Source organism: Malaclemys terrapin, chromosome 22, assembly GCF_027887155.1.
Source record: "Malaclemys terrapin pileata isolate rMalTer1 chromosome 22, rMalTer1.hap1, whole genome shotgun sequence".
Taxonomy (NCBI): domain Eukaryota; kingdom Metazoa; phylum Chordata; order Testudines; family Emydidae; genus Malaclemys; species Malaclemys terrapin.
In genome coordinates this window covers 7,820,488-7,840,619 of record NC_071526.1, presented here as the reverse complement: position 1 = coordinate 7,840,619, position 20,132 = coordinate 7,820,488, and the positions used below count along the sequence as shown (strand labels likewise).

Below are 20,132 nucleotides of genomic sequence, written 5' to 3'. Positions count from 1 at the left end.
GAATAGCGTAGCTGAAGTCGACATATCTTAGGTTGACTTACTTCACGGTGCGGGGTCGACTGCCGCCACTCCCCCGTCGACTCCACTTCCGCCTCTCACCGCAGTGGAGTACAGGAGTCGACGGCAGAGCAATCGGGGATCAATCACTACTCACCGATCCGGCGGGTAGTGTAAACGTACCTCAGTTGATCTGGTTTGACTAGAATAATGATTACTTTATGTTGAGTAAGGATACATCATAATTCCTGGGTGAGCCAGTGGTTTCTTTCACTTTGGGAGCCTCTTGATGATTGAATCAGTTGACTACAGGACTGACTTCTTTCAATAACATTATCAACAGCATCATGTCCTTTACAACGTCTGTATTAGTTATCCTAGATCAGTGGTTCTCAATTTGCAGGCCACTTGCGGCCCAATTAGCATACAGCTGAAGCCCATGTGACATCCTCAGGGCTATACAGGTAGTATATATATTGTGTGGATGTGGCCCACATAACACAGAGAGCTGCAAATGCAGCTCACATTGGTAAACAGGTGAGAATTACTCTGCTAAGGGCTGCAATAACAAGACCGCTGCAGTTATGTTTCAAAGGTGCTACACAATGTGAGTTCTAATCAACTGAACACAGGCTGTCTGAATTCCCAGTGACAGTGATGCTTTTTCAGTGGCTCATGATGGTTTTGTGCCCACTTTTCCCCTCCTCATTTCCACTAAAGTGTTATTTTAAGGAAAAGAAATGGACTTGGAGTATAGTGTCGCTACAGTGATGGGTATCTTTGTTCCTACAATTTCTGGTTGTGTGCAGAGCTCTCCATCCACCATACAGCAGTTACTCCTTTATTTCCTAATTTAGGCAAAGAGTGTTTAAGTCAAGAATCAGCCTTGTGATTTCTCAAGGTGCCAGGGAGAGACAGCTGTTTGTTGTTATTCCATAACCCTAAAGCACATGGATAACTAGTCAGTTTGGAAGGTTGTGTTTAGGATGTCCTCTGGATGCAATGTGTATTACACAAAGAATTTTCAGGCTTTTTTGTTTTTATTTTTTAAAGTCCACCTATTGCTGTGCATAGATTGCAGTAGACTCAATACAGTGTAAGTTAGAGACTAACATTACTTTTCTTAATATTTCAGGATGCTACATTCTTCCTAACCTTCTCTGGCCTTTTTGTGTATTTTTTTCTTTTTAGAGTCTGTGTGACTTTCCCCCCAAAACGGATGTGGATGCAGTGACAGAGAGGAAAAGTACTAACCCTGACTTTGAATTGGTGGGCCCAAAGCATTCAGTAGCCTGTAGTGAGAACCAAATGTCAACTCCACCAGAGTCTTTACAAAGTCATGACTTTGGCACTTCCTCCCTAAGCAGTGAGGAGGAGGAGAGAGCTCCTGTATTCCTTGAGAGCCAGGATGACCTAACATATGAAAAGGGTTATGCAGGTGTGGAAAAGCAGGCAGATGACTCAGATGAGCAGTCTGTGGTGGAGACCCCTACAATCTCTGTTTCACCTCCACTGCATCCCTGTCAGAGAGAGGAGGAGACAGAGAATGTTGAAGAAAATTATTTTACAAGAGATCCACTTAGAAAGCTAAATGGAGAGTGTCACAACTGGAATATTGATAATGGGCTTCCCACACTCATTCGCTGTTTTCAGGTAGTAACTGTGAGCTCAGAATACCTCCTTTTTTTTTCAAATCTTCCTTTTGGTTTTTGGAATGAAATCCCAAACACTGCAGCAAGCATATGCTACAAATCTGTGATGAGGAATTACGTTTATATGGCCTGAATTCATTCCCCAAACTAATCAGTCAGTTAATCTCCTGCAAAGTCTGTGCAACTGAGCCCCCTCCAAGTTAGCCTTGCATAAAGTGACAGACATGCCTCAATGAAAAATGGCCTTTGTCTTCCTTTGACTCAAGTGCCCTGTTTTCTAAATAAAAGGAAACATGCAGACTCCAAAGACCACCACGTTTAATTTTATTCTGATGAATTGGGTGGCTATCATGGGGTTTTGGTGTGTTTTACTGCTATATTGCAGAAAATTTGGAAATCAGTCTAAAGGAGATGCTGCAGGGCTGAAACTTAATGTAGCACAGCAAATTCTAGCTCTGTCAAAAGTCTACATTTACATTGTAATTGTCATGAGATTTCAAATCCCACCATCACCATGGCAGAGATTTTTGCCTGCTTCAGTGTTGCTGAATATCAATCATTTATGTCAAAATAGATGACCACTTAACTTACTAACAAGGTGGCAACTGTCAGGCTTTGGGAAGGTGAGCAGAAACTGATTGAGCTGGGAAAACCTTGTGGGTCTTTTGCTAATATTATCTTCTCTTTTGATGAATTAGCAGGTGGTGGAAGAACTGATTTTTCCAGTTTCTGTTTCAAGACACACACAGTTTTTTTCTTTTAAAGACTTGTATCTGACATTGATTTAATAAAAGCCAGTGAACCACAGATTGATGAGTATTTTAACAATGGAAATGGCTTTGTTTGCATTCAGAATAAAGCTTCAGTCAGCCATGATTAACTTTTTATTTGTCCAGTCTCTACAGCATCAATTTTGATATTTCAATACAGTCAGAGTCATGGTCTGACTGGCAGTTTTCTATGGGGTCCTCATCCTCGTAATTAGGAAGCTAATCCATATAGTACATTCATAGCAATCTGACTGTTTAACCCTTGATGACTTTCTTGGTCTAACTTGAGAGAATAGCACAGTTAGCAGAGAGGATTTCACTGTGTGTTTTAAGCCTCCAATTTGACTTGGCTGGTTCAATGCTTGATCCTCTGAAACATGTATCAAACTCTCTGTAGGGCTAAAATGTTCAAGATTTCTAGGCTGAGTCTTGGTTTCTCTGTCTGTGATGTTTTTATCAGATCAATGTCAGAGCGTTGACCAGAAACATCATCAGTATGTAACTATGCTCCGTGTTTTTTTTTTTTTTTTTTTTAACCTCTTTCATAGCCACCCCTAGTGAAGACTCAGACAGTTACCATCTCTGACGTGTCCAATGCTGTGAAAAGTGAAATTCCAACAAAAGAAGTTCCCATTGTTCACACAGAGACCAAGACCATCACCTACGAAGCTGCACAGGTAGAAATGTTTTGCCTAACTCACAGTGGATTTAATTAAATGTAACATTATGTAAGTGCAAAGTTTATTAATCCTTAGAACGAGACCACATAAGAACATTAGAATGGTCATACTTGGTCAGACCAATGGTCCATCTAGCCCAGTATCCTGTCCTCCAACAGTGGCCAATGAAATGGGAATGAACAGAACAAGCAGTCATCAAGTGATCCATCCCCTGTTGTCCAATCTCAGCTTCTGGCAGTCAGAAGCTAGGGACACCCAGAGCATGGGGTTGCATCCCTGATCATCTTGGCTAATAGCCATTGATGGACCTATCCTCCATGAACTTATCTAATTCATTCTTGAACCCCGTTATAGTATTGGCCTTCTCATCACCTGGCAATGAGTTCCACAAGTTTACTGTGCATTATGTGAAGAAATGCTTCCTTTTTATTTGTTTTAACTTGCTGCCTATTAATGTCATTGGGTGATCCCTGGTTCTTGTGTTATGTGATGGAATAACTTATTCACTTTCTCCACACCTTTCATGACTTTATAGACCTCTATCATATCTCTCCTTTGTTATCTTTTTTCCAAGCTGTGAACAGTCCCAGTCTTTTTAATCTCTCCTCATATGGAAGCTGTTCCATGCCCTTAATCATTTTTGTTGCCCTTCTCTATACCTTTTCCAATACCAGTGTCTCTCTTTTTTGAGATGGGGCGACCAGAACTGCGTGCACTATTCAAGGTGTTGGCATATTGTAAATTCTAGCAGTGCAAGAATTATTCTTTCCTGCACCAGGTATTTTTTGCAGGTTTCAGGAATATGATCATTTAATTAAAAACTATATCATAATACATACACACAGGGGACTGAATTAAGGTTCTCTTTCAACTGCTTGTCCATAGACATATTCCACTGATAGTGTGCATGTGCCCCATGGGCCCGAGGTTGGAGTCTTTTGGCTATCAGTGTCTGTTGTGGCCATCCATATACCCTGAGTTCTTCTTTGAGTGCTTGCTCATGTCCGTTCCATGTTAGGTGTGTGTGCTCACCACATGCACTGGTGCAGAAGTTTTTCCCTCAGTGGTATCCGTAGGGGACTGGCTCTGGCGCCCTCTGGAGTGGCGCACATATGCGCCACTGGCTCCCCCTCCCTCAGCTCCTTCTTACTGCCAGTGACTGTGCTGGAACATCTCCTGGCTTTGGCAAGTGCTCTTACGCAGTGGTTCTTCCTGTCATTCATTGTCTAAATAGTTCTTAGATAAGTAGTTCTTTTTGTTCTTTTAATAGTTAGCTAATAGTACTATAGATAAGTTAGATAGTCCCCTAAGGGACTTAGCCCAGTGACGGGGCATGCCCCAGTTCCCAGATTCAAGCCTTGTGATGGCTACAAAAAGCCTATGACGATCAGCTTGAAGTGTTTGGGGAAAACCCACATTAGCAACAAGTGTCGCATCTGCAAGAGTTTCAAGCCAAAAACTAAAAAGGAGCGGGAGATAAACCTAAGAGCGCTCCTCATGGAGTCGGCCCTCGTGCCGGTCTCTGGACCTCCGAGATCGGACTGAGCACAGCGGCACCTGTTTGAAGTGTGCCAGCGGCACTGGCCTACCAACACCGGTCCCAGTCCTCGGTATCTGCTAAGAAGCACACCAGGAGAGGGCGTTCCCTGATATCCTGTACTGAAAGGCAAAGTCCGGAGCAGATCATAGGCCCATGCGGGGCAGCATGTCTCCGGAGCCCAACCAGGCACCTGCATAAATGGCTAGGCTACCCTGCCCTCCTAGGGACCCACCAGCCACTCCGGGTACTGGCGGAGGTCCCATCCACGCTGGAGGCCTTCCAGGCTGCAAAAGACATCCATGTCTTTGCCGGTGCCACCAACACCCCGTCAAGACATAGACATCTCCAGAGGGAAGTTGGCACTAGGGCCCATGCAACAGTCTCCATCCGTGTGGCATCACTCCCCAGCACCGCGGCAGTCAACGTCAGATCCCTGGGGATGCACTTCCGACCTGCCTATACCAACCAGAGTTCCCAGCACCGTTCACTGGACTCTCGGCACCGGTCCCACGAGGCATCGCTTGTCCAGTGGCCGGCACAGAGCTGAAGCATGGCACTGGTCTCTGGAGCGTGAGCATCGCTCCTCGGGGACCACGATGCCAATCCCCAGCACCACGGGACAGGTCCCCAGTGCCAAGACGCAGATCGCCGGACTCATGGCACCAATCTCCGGAGTTGAGGCGGTGTTCTCTGCCATCCCGTTCTTGGTCGCTGGACTCCCGCACTGTTCCCAGAGCTCTAGGTGTCGATCACCGGTGTACTGTCGCCAAGCGCCGTCGCTGGTTCCCATTCAGGCAGCACCGGGACCCCAGCATCTGGCCCACAGCTGTAGGCGCGGGGATGGTAGACATGGAGGGGTCGTGGACATAACATCGGCACCGCAGTGGTCCCCAAGGCAGGAACTTTCGTCCTCGACCTCAGAGGCTGAGGAGATAACGGGTCCCTCGGGCCAGGCACACCCAGCCAGATTTGGGCAGGCTCCTCCAGGGCCACCAGCCGGAGCATGGCCCACCCCGTGGCACTTTTGGAACATGTGGGGGTTCTGCCAGGCATCGGAGACCCAGATGCAGCATAGAGGAGGTCAGCGACTGTCTCCTGCCCCACCTCTGGACTTACAGGAAGGGTCTGAGCAAGGTGCCCGGGAGCACCCTCAGGCCTCGGTGGAGGCCTCCCATGTGGGGGACGCTGAGCCAGCCACTCCACCTGCCCTTGCCTCCTCGTTGTCCTCACCCAATGAGGCAATGGCGGGACCATCCCAGACAGTGCCACAGGACAATGCCAAGGCACACCAGGAGCTTCTAAAGCGAGGTGGCAAACCTGGGATTGGAAGCAGAGTTGGCGGAACCCTCTGACACACTATTTGACATTCTGGCCACAGTGGCCCTGTCTAGAGTGGCGCTCCCATTATATGAAGGGGTAGTAAAGCTGGTGGAAGCCTTATGGCAGACCCTGTCCTCTCTCCTGCCTATTTCCAAGCGGGCTGAGAGGAAGTATTATGTCCCGGGGAAGGGGTTTGAATATTTATATTCCCACCTGGCCCTGAACTCTTTAGTGGTCTCTGTAGCCAATGAGAGGGATAGGCAGGGGCAACCTGGCCCAACTCCCAAAAACAAAGACTGCTCCCTTCAAGGGCTCAACAGCGGATCACTCTCTGATGCTTTTCTCCTGTCTTGGGCAGGCGACCTGATATATGCCTTCCCGAGATCCTGCTTATCAGCAGGACCCTCCTGAAAATCAAGAGGGACTGGGACAAAGTCATGATCGCCCCAGCGTGGCCTCACCAGCACTGATTCAGCGCGCCCATGGACACTTCCCAACTGTCCAGACCTGCTCTCTCAGGATCATGGGAGGTGACCTGAACCTCTCCTCTCTTCACCTCACAGCGTGGATGCTGCATGACTGAACCCGGAGGAGCAGGCCTGCTCTACTCAAGTCCAGCACATTCTGTTGGAGAGTAGAAAACCCTCCACTAGAGCAACTTACCTGGCTAAGTGGAAGAGCTTCTCCTGATGGGCATTGAAGCGGAGGATCTCCCCGACCCAGTCTTCTCTGCAGTCCATTATGAACTACCTGCTTGACTTGAAACATTAAGGCCTGGCCTTCTCCTCGATCAAGGTGCACCTGGCAGCCGTTTTGGCCTCCCATCCCTGCGTCCAGGGCAGATTAGTATTCTCGCATGAAACTACTATCCGGTTTCTTAAGGGCCTTGAAAAGATTTTTCCGCTGGCCTGGGACCTGGTCTCCCAATGGGACCTCAACCTAGTCCTCTCTAGGCTCACTGGCTCTCCTTTCGAGCCTCTAGCCTCCTGTTCTTTCACATTTGTCGTGGAAGTTTGTTTTCCTTGTGGCTATCACTTCAGCGAGTCGAGTCTCTGAGATTAAAGCCCTTACGTTGGAACCTCTGTACATGGTGTTCTACAAGGACAAGGTTCAGTTGCGTCCCCATCCTGCTTTCCTGCCAACGGTGGTGTCACCTTTTCATGTTAACCAGGACATTTTCCTCGCAGTATTCTGCCCAAAGCCTCACTCGTCCAACAAGGAGAGGCGCTTGCACACCCTAGATGTCAGGTGGGCTCTGGCTTTCTACTTAGAGCATACCAAGCCCTTCTGTAAATTGACTCAACTCTTCATCACAGTGGCTGACAGGATGAAAGGCTGCGTGGTGTCTACTCAAAGGCTTTCGTCTTGGATTACTACCTGCATCTGTGTTTGCTACGAGTTGGCGCAGGTTGTACCTCCACCGATAGTGATGGCCCATTCAACTACAGTTCAGGCGTCAGCAGCAGCCTTCCTAGCACAAGTCCCTATCCAGGACCTCTGCAGGGCCATAATGTGGTCGTTGGTACACTCCTTCACGACCCACTGTTCCATCACCCAGTTGCCAGAGATGACGCTGGCTTTGGCAGAGCTGTGTTGCAATCGACCCATCCAGGAACTCTGACCCTCTTCCGGAGATACTGCTTGGGAGTCTCCTAACATGGAACGGTCATGAGAAAGCACTCGAAGAAACCTTCCATAACTGTTGTTCTTCGAGATGTGTTGCTCATGTCCATTTCATGACTCGCCCTCCTTCTCCTCTTTTGGAATTGCGGCAAGAAGGAACTGAGAGTGGGAGAGCCAGTGGCGCCATACGTGTGCTACTCCAGAGGGCGCCACAGCGATCCCCTGTAGATACCAGTGAGGGGAAAACTTTCAGCACCGATTCATGTGGTGAGCAACACATCTCGAACAGTCACAGAAGGTTAGTAACTGTTTTTTCCTTCACGTCTCATGCCAACCAGATTAAAAAGGGCAGAGTGGACAACTGCCACTCAGTTCCTCTCACTGGCTCTAGCTTTGAAATGGAACTGCTCCCTTGTCTGTTTTCAATGTGCTGCTGGCTCTCTGTTCATTCCTTCTAAATGTTGTCCTAATCCCCAGTTCTAGTTAGGTAGTTTGCCAGTTGACACCATAGTAGTAGTAGTTTTTTCAGATTACATTCCTTTATCGGGAAAATCCTTACTTGTCTTTCTGATATCAGGATGGCTAGTTCTAAGTCCTCCAGTTTCATCCCTTACAATGCCCATCAAATGAAAATATTCTGTGTTGAATAAAATGAAAAGCTTGGCAGGTTTCATGAATTCTTAAACAGGCTGAATTAAATCAGCCTCAACACTCCAGATCTGTGTATTAAACTAAGATTCTGTTTGTTTATGTGAATGTGAAAGTTTGTCACAAATAACTTATGTATATATTGATGTGTGTGCACCAGTAAGAATGACCAGTAAGAGGTTTTCAAAATAGCTCCATGTCTGAACAGAGTTTCTCACCGGCTGCTGGTGCTTTGATGTAGACTAGACTGTTTTAAGCAAACAAAGTGTAACCTTTGTGCTATGAGAGATTTGCTGTCTATTTTATTTTCATTCCTGTTTATCACACTTTTCCTGTAGTCTCTTTTCCGTTTATCTTTCTTCAGAACTTTGTGTACAGATTGTTATCTTGACATTTTTTTAAAAACTTTGTTTTGTATCTTATCCTGATGATTTCCTGCTACATTTCTATATCTAAAGCAGGTACTGAAACCAAAAATAGACTCAATGTGAAAGTACTTGTTATAATCAATCTCAATCTCAAAGCACTTTAAATTAGAAAATTAGAATAGTAGTGGTGTAATAACTATATTCAAATGTGGCTCCATAGTTAAGGCTGAAGCAGATTTTGACCTGATGCAAATTCTTAATATCTTACAAATGTAATTTTATGTCAGAGTAAAAAAAAATTTCTGACAAGGCAAATCAGATAAGCTTTTAGACATTGGTTCAGAAAAATCTCTTCACTGTTTTTTCCTGATTATCTTTTTCTGGCTTATCATTAGTCCAAAATGGACTGGCCTGTAAACTTCAGATCGTGGTAAGGACCTGTGCCCTTTTCCAGTTTGGGAGATTTGTTGGTAGAATGCGATTGTTGAAAGTAGTTTAAGGGCTCCGGGTGCGGGCTTTGACAAAGTGTAGGAAGGTCGCAACAGCAGCATGAGAGCTTCACAAACGGCACAAAGGTACAGTGGAAGCCATAGGAACTCCCCATGGTACTACCGTTCAGACTCATACCGCTGAGGGCCTGCAGTTGCATGATGCAGAATACCTAAATTGTGCGTAGTACAGATTCTTCTTTGAGTGGCTACAGACGTGTATTCCACTCAGGAGTGTGCACTCCCAAAGCACAGGAGTAGGGGAATTTTGCTCTACAGTACCTGTAGGAGCGGTGCGCGCACCCTGCAGCTGTTAGCCTCTCTCCTGGCTACTTAAGGGCAGCACAACTCTGATCCTCCTCCATTCCTTCTCCCTGCTTGTGGCTAGAGTCGGAGTGTTCTGTGTGGTATTTACCTCACGCTTTTCTATCTCGGTCTTCTGAGATTTTGTTGTTCTGAGGATAGTTAGTTAGTTAGTACCCTTAGTTCTTCATCGAGTGCTGCTCATGCCGATTCCATTCTAGGCGTGTGTGCATCCACCTGCCCGGTCATCAGAGATTTTTGCCTTAGCAGTATCCGTAGGGTCGACTGTGGTGCCCTCTTGAGTGCCGTGCTCATGCGTCAGTACATCAGGCACCGCCGGCCCTACACTCTCTCAGTTCCTCCTTGCTGCCCGTGGAGGTTATTGGAGTGCCTTTTTCCTTGCCTTGCAAGGATTAGTGGTTCTTCTCTACTGTTTTTTTGAGCATTAGGGTCTTGTAAATAGTTTGTTTCAGTAGTTAATTAGTAAGTAGTTGTTTAGTGTATTACAAGCTGGAGAATGGCCCCATGGGGCCTCTGGTTTTAAGCCCTGCTCTGACTGGAACAGGCCTATGCCTTTTAGTGACCCCCATAGCAGGTGCCTGAAGTGCTTGGGGGGAATCACATCTGGTGTCACATAGAATCATAGAACTGGAAGGGACCTTGAGAGGTCATCTAGTCCAGTCCCCTGCACTCGTGGCAGGACTACGTATTATCTAGAGACAATTCCTTCCTGTAAGAGTATGTGAGCTATAGGCCATTCCTGTAAGAACTCGGAAAGAGCGTGACATCTGTTTGAGGGCCCTCCTCCCGGAGGCTGCTCTCTGCCCGGCTTCTGAGCCTTCCCGGACGGACTGCACCCCTAGCACTTCGGCCTCCGTGCATAGCGCACCCCAGCACTGGACTCCATTGCCAGTGCCCAAAAAGGAATCGAAGAAACGTAACTCCCCGGAACTGAACAAGAAGGGCCATGGGATATCGGGCAAAGGACCCAGTTCGGGCGGGCCACCCACCCACACCGGAGCGCCTTCCCAATGGGGTCCCATAGCTCCCTGAGGGATCCACCACTGACTCCCAGGAGTGGTAGGGGACACAGGCTTGTGGCAGGGCTGATGCCTTCACAGGATCTCCCGGCATCCAGAAACCTGAGGCCGCTACTGGCGCCACCGGCACTGCGTGCATCGCAGGAAGCAGCAAAGGCTCCCTACGAGGGCAAGCCAGCCCTGCAGATCTCTAGAGCCAAAACAACACACACTATCTCCACACCCCAGATCTCTGGCTTCTCAACCCAGATCCTCTGCAGGTCACCCTAGATTGCCAGCATCGTGGTCTCTGCCCTCTCGACGTGGATCGCCTAGGGGGAGGCGCAGGTCACCGTATCACTGGCACTGTTCATCCTCTTATCTCCTTGGCACAGATCCCCGTCTCCCACACCGCGGGAATGGTCTCCGTCATAGTACTGATCCCGCCCAACCCCTGGCATCAGTCCTCCTATTCAAGACACCGGTCTGTCCAAGGGAAGGAAATTTTCTCAAATTCTGTGATAGTGAGATTTCTAAGAGGAGTCAATTTTCTCTACCCACCTGTGAAAGAGGTTCCCTTGTGGGACCTTAATACTGTCTTAGCTGCCCTTATGGGACCTCCACCCAAGCCCTAGGAGACTTGCTCCCTGTCCCCCCTGTGCCACAAGACAGCCTTTGTTACTTGCAGATGTTATAGCAAGTGAGCTATAGGTATTAATGGCAGAGCTCCCATGTACTCAGTTTTTCAAACAAAGTGGCCAACTTTTGTTAAAAGTAGTTTCACCTTAACCAAATGATTTATTGCTGGTGTTCTTCCCTAAATCAAACTCCAGTGCAGATGAACAGTGACCTCACACGTTGGATGGGAGAAGGTGCTTGGCGTTTTAGAGAGGACTTTTCAGGCTTTTTGTTTCCTATGCTGATCGGGTGAAGGGTCATTCTCTGCACAGCTGATTTCCAGGTGGATAACTTCCTGCTTTATAATAGCATGTGATGTAGCTCAGACATGTCTCCATAGAGATTATGGGCCATTTGATGAGGGCCCAAGAAACATTGATAGCATTCTTCAGTGATGTTTTGATAGTAGGAGTTTGCAGGGCTGCTACCTGATCTTCTCTTTTACCAAGCACCATGCTGTTACCACTGCGTCTAGGTCAGATGCAGACTTTGGGAAGGCAGTCCTGCAGTCTTTGTTTAAGTAGGTGCCAACCTTCGAATACTGTTTGTGAGTCACCCAAGAGGAATGTGTCTGTCTACAACCACTCGAAGAACAACAACTGGTGACTCCGGTGCTGTGACTGTTCTTCAAAATGTGAGTGTAGATGTGTGTACTATGACCTACCCTCTGTCGCCTCTCTATCAGGGTCTCTATTTTTGATGTTCGGGTCAGATGAACTGAGAGGGATGGGGAGGGGCTAAGGGTTGCCCCTACAGGTACTGACTGCTAGGCAAGGTTCTCTGACGTTGGTGTGCTGCATGCGCGCGCACCTGAGTGGAATACATGTCCGCACCTCCGTTTCCAAGAACAGTTCCAGAACAGGTAAGTAACCTTTTTTTACTTTAGGAAGTCTGCAACTTGGAGGCTAAATGGTGGAGGAATAACCAAGAACTGGGTTCTGTTCTGCCACTGACTGGCTTTAATGCTTTGCACTTTACAGGTGTCATTTAGTACCTCTGAAAATCAGGTAACTTATTTGGGTGCCTAAATATGGCACCCACATTTGAAAATATTTGCTTTGCCTTTGTGTCTGCTTCCCCATCTGTAATACGGAGTTCATGAGACTGCCTATTGCAAGGAGGTATCTGTGCAGTGGACCGTTTGTTTAATGCATACCTGGCATACTGTCATCCTTGTGGAAACTCTGTCTCCAGAGATGGTCAGCAACTGATTGTTTAACATCCCATCTGAGGTAGAGCACTCAAATAGTGTCGCATGCTCTCCAGAACCAAACTGCAGCACCAGTACTGGGCATAAGCTCCAGGTTATAGTGTTAGGTTTGAACTCGTATTGCTCAGAACATTAGTGGCTGAGATTAACTGCTCCAGCTTAGTCTAGTCACCATCTTTACATCTCTAGCTCTAATGTCTCAAGGGAGAAATAAGAATTCTGTAACCTAATTATTTGAGATGAGGTGAGATTTGGCCAAAAAGTAATGCTGATCTCCGGGGAGTTGAAGTTTTATACAGCACAGAAACTGGTCCCACCTAGTGGTCACTCTGAAGATATAATCTTGTCTTAAATTGTCATTACAATCTCATAGACTGTTCTGTAACAATAATTGGACAAAAGAGGCTGTTACTCACTGTATATCTTTAATTCAGTCATTTGGAGACATGGACAATAAACTCTGGAGCAATAGATGGGCTTTGGAAAGCCTGAGAACTGTACAGGATGGGAGCCAAGTAATTAGAGGTGGTGCACAGTTGTTGTTACTTATGGTGTATTTAGGTTATAGTAGCATCCAGGGCTCTTGCGCTGCGCTGGGCACAGCCCTGAAGAGGCTGATGTACAAAGGGCTTGGGGGAAATGGATTCAAAATAGCTTCCAAACCTGTTTAAATGATCAACGGATAAAATGCCAACTAACCCCCTCAGCCGTCTTAATTGAATGGATTCTTTTATAGGAGTTTCAACAGAAGTGAGATGTGAGCAGTGTAATGGCCTTTATAGACCAGTTCGGGGAAGGTGGTATATGCAAAAAAGCCAGCGTGGACAAGACTGGTATTGGTGGAGCAGGGGGAGTGATGGGTGTGGGGACCTTGTCATGTAGTTTCTATGGAATCTGGAGGAGTAATTTGTGACAATGCAGAGCAACTAGAAAGTAAACACGTACTACTACCCCTGCTGCCTAAAACAGCACAGCACCCCAATTCAACTGGAAAGGGAGAGGAGAAGAGAGAGGATAGAGAAGACCCATTCATCATCCCAGAATTGAGAGCAGGAGAGCTGAACAAAGTCACTGTGTGAAATGGAGAATCATCACCCTGTGGTTGGGTGAGATCACAGCGCAGATGTCCTAATGGATCTCAAGGCTTCTCTGCTTGATTTCATTGTGGCTCTGTTGGAGGGCAGCATGGCTCCTTGGTTCTTTAAGTGCTGTACCTTCAGACAGCATTAGTCTTGAAACTTTTGTTACGCTGCTAAAACGCTAATTATTCATCCAGCTGCGAATCTCTTCACTTGGTCTCATAAATAATGCAAAGTCTACTTTTGCAATGATTGTACATCATCTTAAATTACAGCACTGAGGTCCTGTTGCAATGGTGACTGTGTGAAGATGGTTGATTGCTGTTTTATGTGTGTCTCCTAGACAGATGATGGCAATGGGGACTCAGACCCTGGAGTCCTGCTCACTGCTCAGACCATCACGTCAGAGACCACTAGTAGCACAACCACCACACAGATTACAAAGGTAAAAAGGTGATGCTAACAGGACTGGTATGAAATCTAAAAGATGCTCAAACCACAGGAAGCAAAGTTGGCCTTTTCCTGTCAAATATTTAGTTGTACAAATATTTGCCCCTCCAATCTTGTTTCCTCCTTTCTCTGCCCTTAATTCTGCCTGACACCAGCGCAATTCAGGATCACTTGGAAATGGACATTATGTTGCTTCCTGAAGAACTGTACCAGCACCGTTTGAGTGATCCAACAGTAGCTTGGGATCCTGAGGCAGTTCTGAGAACCGCCCATCAGTGCGTTAGCCAGATATTTATTTTAAATGTAGCTCGCCTTTGGGTTCTTAATTTGCTCTTCTGTGCGGTAAATAAGATTGAGTCCTGTTTAGAACTTTTTAATTAATGCAGCGTTTGAGCTACAAATGATTAAAGTTGGGGAATGTTGGCAAATCAAACTTACATGTGAGAAATCATCAATTTGAGAAAGTAGGGATGAGTTTGAAGACTTCAATTGACTTCTAATATACAGGAATGCCCCCTAGTTCTAGACCCATGTCACACTTTTATCAAAGGTTTTACAAAACCTAAAATGCTTCACTAATGCTGTCATGGACTGCCAACATTGCTGTGGGCTTCTTGTTTTGTATTTATTTATTTCAATGCAGAGTTGCAGGGAATTTTTGAATTTGAACAAAATTAAACACTATTATTGTGCTAGTTCCTGGGAGTCAAAGTGAAACTAAGCAGCCCGAGTGCATTGTCCACGTTGAGTGAAGCACACAACAGAGAGTGCATACTCCAGATGCTGAAATACAAATTAAATTTTTAAAATGACTTTCAGCTGTAATAATGGAACATGTTACATTGACCACGTCCGTTTCACATGATTAACATTCCAGCCTGCAGACCGGAATGATTAATACTTGATTTACTAAAAAACTCTTTATTGACAATGTGCTTGTTTGGTTTGGAAGAAGGGAATATTGTCATACACTGAGGTGAGATTTTTTCTTTGTGTCCTCTCACTCTGTCTATGATCCAATTATGCTAGTTTCCCAGTAGTGTTTTGGTAATTGGCAAGTGACTTTAGTTTGAGTTCTGTCTTTGAAAGCCAGGCTCAATCCACTTTGTAATTCTTTGTTGTTGTTGCTCTGTAGGCTACCAATAACCTATGTTCTTTCATACTAGACTGTAAAAGGTGGAATTTCAGAGACAAGAATTGAAAAAAGAATTGTCATCACAGGAGATGCAGACATTGACCACGATCAGGTGAGCGATTTTAGTGTTACCCAGCCAAGAGCCATTTTAGTTTTGCAAAGAGCTAATCAGTTGTTCTAACCTGTAAATTATCTCTGTGCTAGACAGTCAAGTGGCCTCACTTGTGGTAAATCCAGTCATTTAGGTTGCAGCCTAGGGAAATTGGCCTGGGCTAGAATAAAAATTGCTTGTCTCTGTGGAAGAGGTAACACTTTTCATATCTGGTGTTTCAGCTGCAGACATAGATCTGTCTCATTTTAAACTGTTAATGTCAGAAAAGTGACTGCAGGTGTCCCTGTGGTGCTACCTATTACTATTGTATGTCTTCAAGTTGTAACTGACTGGCAAACAGGCATTTAGTTCTGCAGAGACATACTGTAGCTGGGAGAGCGACCTGAATTCCGTCCTGCCAGATATTAGCACAAAATTCTGGTTCCAGAAGTTTTTATATATGGCAATGTCCAAAGCAGAAGGGCTCAGCTTTGAGTGTGCTGCTGGCTATTTTCAATTCAAAACAAGTTTGTTTTTTAAAATCTGAGGAAATGTGACATGAAAGTCTCTGATGAAGAATAAGTATGAGACAGCTCAGTCATTCTTTTAGTCACTTTCTGCCCAACATTTCCGTAGAGACCAGTAATTCATCCCTTGTTGTATTTTCAAGGAGCATTGTAGAGTTTAGGGGACTCTGTGTGCACGTTTGCAGGGATTTGTTTTGCTTTTATGTCCTGAATGATGTATGTAAAAATTTGGATCGAATAGCCTAAAAATGTAGAGTAGAAAGTTTGTGTATATAAGTGATTCAGAGCTGAAAGCAACTGAAGTTTAGAAGCAAACAGCCTTTGCCACTGATCATCATGTTTTCCAGTGGTTAGAATATTGACCTTGGAATCTGGCTATCTATGTTCTGTTCTGGCTCTGATACTAATTGTGTGCGATCTTTTGGCAAGTCACAGGCCCTACTCTGCCTTGGTTTACCTGTCTGTAAAATACTTAATACATATCAACTTCTTAGGGGATCTTGAGGGTTAAATGTTTGGAAAGTGCTTTAAGAACCTTTGTTGAACGGTGTTAGAGAAGTATAATCTGTAGTGTTGTCATTTTTACTATTAAATTAAATTGGCTCAGGAAAGTTTAGAGAGAGCTAGTATGAAACTCAGATGTATTTAAAAAGATGACACACACACACACACACACACACACACACACACTCATCCTGGTGTAGCTAATCTTCATTTAGTTTGTGAAGGGAGAAGTCGCCAGAGAAAGACAGTGTCAGGGTAGGTTCAGATACATTCTTTAACATGTTAACCGTGCTCATGGAGCTCTTCCCCTTTTATGCTGGGTATTCTTGTTTTCTGCTTCTTGAAGAACTCTTGTTTCCACATAGACAACATGCTTCAGCAGTTGGAGCTCAGTGATAAAAACAAAAGATCAGAAAAAGTTACAGTTAGTGCACCCAAGTAGTAACAGAACCCTGACTGGGAATCTGGTAACTCTTCCTAACTGGAGAGATGAGCTTTTCCTAGAAATTACAGATCTATACAGTTCTTCTTCGAGTGCTTGCTCATATCCATTCCATTAGGTGTGTGCGCGCCGCGTGCACGATCGTCGGAAGATTTTCTACCCTAGCAACACCGGCGGGTCGGCTGTGGAGCCCCCTAGAGTGGCGCCTTCATGGCGCTGAATATATACCCCAGCCGACCCGGCGCCCCCCTCAGTTCCTTCTTACCGCCCCTGACGGTCGTTGGAACTGTGGAGTGCTGCTTAGCTGTTCTCCACTCTCCCTAGCTTAGTTTGTTGTATCACAGTGATAGTTATAGTTATAGTTCTAGTGTTTATAGTTAAATAGTTAAATAGTTTAAAAGTTGTTTTAGTTGTTCTAAGTAGTTCAGGGGATTAAGGGGGTCGTCTCCCCCTTTCTCCCCCGGCCGCGGGGCCGGGCTCATGCCCAACGCTCCCGGCTTCAAGCAGTGCGCCTCCTGCGCTAAGCCTATGCCCACGAGCGACCCGCACGACTCCTGTCTGAAGTGCCTGGGAGAGTCCCATCAAACAGATAAGTGCAAGATCTGTAAGGCCTTCAGACCAAGGACCAAGAAGGAGCGGGACTTTCGGCTCCGGCAACTCCTGATGGAGGCGGCACTTAGTCCGGACGCTCCATCTACAAGTCAGGCCCCGGCACCTAGCACCTCGGTGTGCAGTGCCCCGGCGGCACCGGCTATGACGACCACGCGAGTGGCGTCAGACAAGCCTCCTCGGCACCAGACCTCGTCGGCACCGCAACAAGTGCCTCGGCGCCGGTCATTATCCCCGGGGCATAAAAAAGCCCATAAGACGGGGACATCCGTGCCGAAGACGCCGGCTCCCCCAGTGCCGGGGGAGCACCGGAAACAGGTGCCTCCAGCACCGTCGACTCCGGCGCCGAGGCCGTTGAGTCCGGTGCAGATAGCGTCTCCACCGAGACCGGCGGTGATACAGTGCCTCCCGTCGACTCCAGAGACTTTCGCGGCGGCGAGAGACTTAATAGCTCTCACGGAGCCGGCACCGACTGCACCGTTGACTCGCCCGGTCCAGTCGAGGGGGAAACCTGCCTTGATGCGCCCTCCATCGCAAGGGCTGGAACCTCGGCACCGATCCAGGTCCCGAAGCAGGTCCCCACGCCGCTCGCAGTCCCGCCACCGAATATCGCCTCGGCACCGGTCGTACTCGCGGCCAAGATCATCTTCGCGGCACCGCTCTACGTCTCGGCACCGATATGATCGTCGGCACCGATCAACGTCGAGACGTAGTTCTCGGCACCGCTACGGTCGACGCTCGACGTCGAGAGGCCGCTCCCGGCACCGGGCATACTCCAGGTCCTCGTCGAGGTCCAGATCCGGCTCCCGGCACCGACGAGGTCATCGGCACCGATCGCGGTCCCGGCACCGTTCGCCGGCACCGCGCAGAGATAGATCATCTCCGGACCGGTACCGTGCGGCACCACAGCACATGGGGATCGTTTCATCTCTCTCGGCACCGCCATGGCCGTCAAGATCGGTGTCTCGCTCCTCGGAGGACCTGTCGAGATCGGCATACCCCCCTCAAGGGCAAGCCGAGGAACGGAACTTGGGCCATTGGCAGGAGTTGGCAGAGGACCACTCCCAGGGACCATCTCACTGGTCATTTTGGACCCCGTGGGCGTACCACCAGGAGCAAGGGGCTCCAATACCATCGACCTCTCGCTCGGGTCACTCGGTTAGAAGGGCCCCAGAATCCACCATCTCTCGACCTCCGCCAGGGGGCATGGAGGCTTCCGTGTCCACGCCACCTGACACCATAGACCCGAGTACAGGTGATGCTCCGGCCCAAGAGCAGGGGGATCAGGACCCCCCCTTGGATCCAGTACCACCGGAGGCGTCTTCCTCCTCCTCTCCGGATGAGGCAGTGGCGGGCACTTCATGTACGGGTCCCCCTCCGATAGATCTTCGGGCTCACCAGGATCTCCTGCATAGGATGGCCCGTAATATGGACCTGCAGGCGGAGGAGATAGTGGAAGTACAGGACCCTATCGTGAACATCCTCGGAGCGGATGCCCCATCGAGGGTGGCGCTACCCCTGATCCGCACGATACAAACCAATGCGGATACGATATGGCAAACTCCTGCCTCTATCCCACCCACAGCAAGAGGGGTGGAAAGGAAGTACTTTGTCCTGTCTAAGGACTACGGGTACTTGTATACCCACCCCCAACCGTGTTCACTGGTGGTGGCATCAGTGAACGCACGAGAGCGCCACGGCCAGCAGGCTGCAGCGCCTAAATCAAAAGAGGCTAAGCGGCTCAATTTGTTTGGCCGTAAGGTTTACTCAGCCGGAGGGCTGCAACTTAGAGCGGCAAACCAACAGGCGCTATTGAGCCGTTACAATTTTAACTCCTGGAACTCTATGGGGAAGTTTAAGGAGTTGATTCCCCAAGAGTCCAGGGAAGAGTTTGGAGCCATGGTAGAGGAGGGTAAGAAGGTGGCTCGGACCTCCTTGCAGGCCTCCTTGGACATAGCAGACTCAGCTGCGAGGACCCTGGCTTCGGGTATCGCTATGCGGAGGATCTCCTGGCTTCAGGTTTCGGGTTTGCCTCCGGAGCTGCAGCAAACCCTACAGGATCTGCCCTTTGAGGGACATGGATTGTTCTCGGACAAGACGGACTCTCGTCTGCAGAGCCTCAAGGACTCGAGAACAATCATGCGCTCCCTGGGGATGCATGTTGTGGGCCCTCAGCGCAGACCATTTAGGCCGCAGCCTCAGCGCTTCTACCCCCCCCCCCGCCTCGTCAAAGACAGGACTCGACCCGGAGGCGAGGGCGAGGTGGTAGAAGAAGGTGGGCCGGCCCTCAACCCGGCCAGAACCAGGGGCCACCTAGACCACCTTCAGGCCCCAGGCAGAACTTTTGAAGGTGCGGTCGAGGACGGCGCCCCAGTCATCCCCCAGGATCCAGCCCCCTCCTTTCGGGATCGTCTCTCCCACTTCCACCGTGCTTGGTCCCTTATAACTTCGGACCGTTGGGTCCTCCGCACAGTGGAGAGGGGATACACTATCCAGTTTTCTTCTATTCCCCCCTCCCACCCCCCTTCCCCGTCCCTCTTCAGGGACCCTTCTCACGAGCAACTTCTTATACAGGAGGTTTCCACGCTCCTTGCTATGGGGGCCATAGAGGAGGTTCCAGTAGAGTTAAGGGGCAGGGGATTTTATTCCCGTTACTTCCTGATCCCCAAGTCCAAAGGAGGCCTGCGGCCCATCTTGGACTTGCGCGGACTCAACAAATTCGTAGTAAAGTTGAAGTTCCGCATGGTCTCTTTGGGGGCCATTATCCCCTCCCTCGATCCTGGAGACTGGTTCGCCGCCCTCGACATGAAAGACGCATACTTTCACATCTCAATTTACCCACCTCACAGACGCTTCCTGCGATTCGTGGTAAACATGGTGCACTACCAATTTGCAGTCCTTCCCTTCGGCCTATCCTCGGCCCCAAGAGTGTTCACGAAATGTATGGCTGTCGTGGCAGCGTACCTTCGTCGGCAAGGGATACAGGTGTTCCCGTACCT

General features: G+C 48.0%; 1 protein-coding gene across 35 annotated transcripts in view; it reads left to right on the top strand.

Annotated features, from left to right (window-relative positions):
• EPB41 (erythrocyte membrane protein band 4.1) overlaps positions 1-20,132 on the top strand; it is a 167,732-nt gene that overhangs the window by 134,893 nt on the left and 12,707 nt on the right. For 18 of the 35 annotated variants that reach the window (XM_054011747.1, XM_054011723.1, XM_054011725.1 and 15 more), the window contains 4 exons: positions 1,189-1,650; positions 2,968-3,096; positions 13,719-13,820; positions 14,992-15,072. In XM_054011747.1, the coding sequence (XP_053867722.1) occupies positions 1,189-1,650; positions 2,968-3,096; positions 13,719-13,820; positions 14,992-15,072 (774 nt within the window). The remainder of the gene's footprint in view (positions 1-1,188; positions 1,651-2,967; positions 3,097-13,718; positions 13,821-14,991; positions 15,073-20,132) is intronic. The other 17 variants (XM_054011760.1, XM_054011755.1, XM_054011751.1 and 14 more) reach the window with 3 other exon arrangements.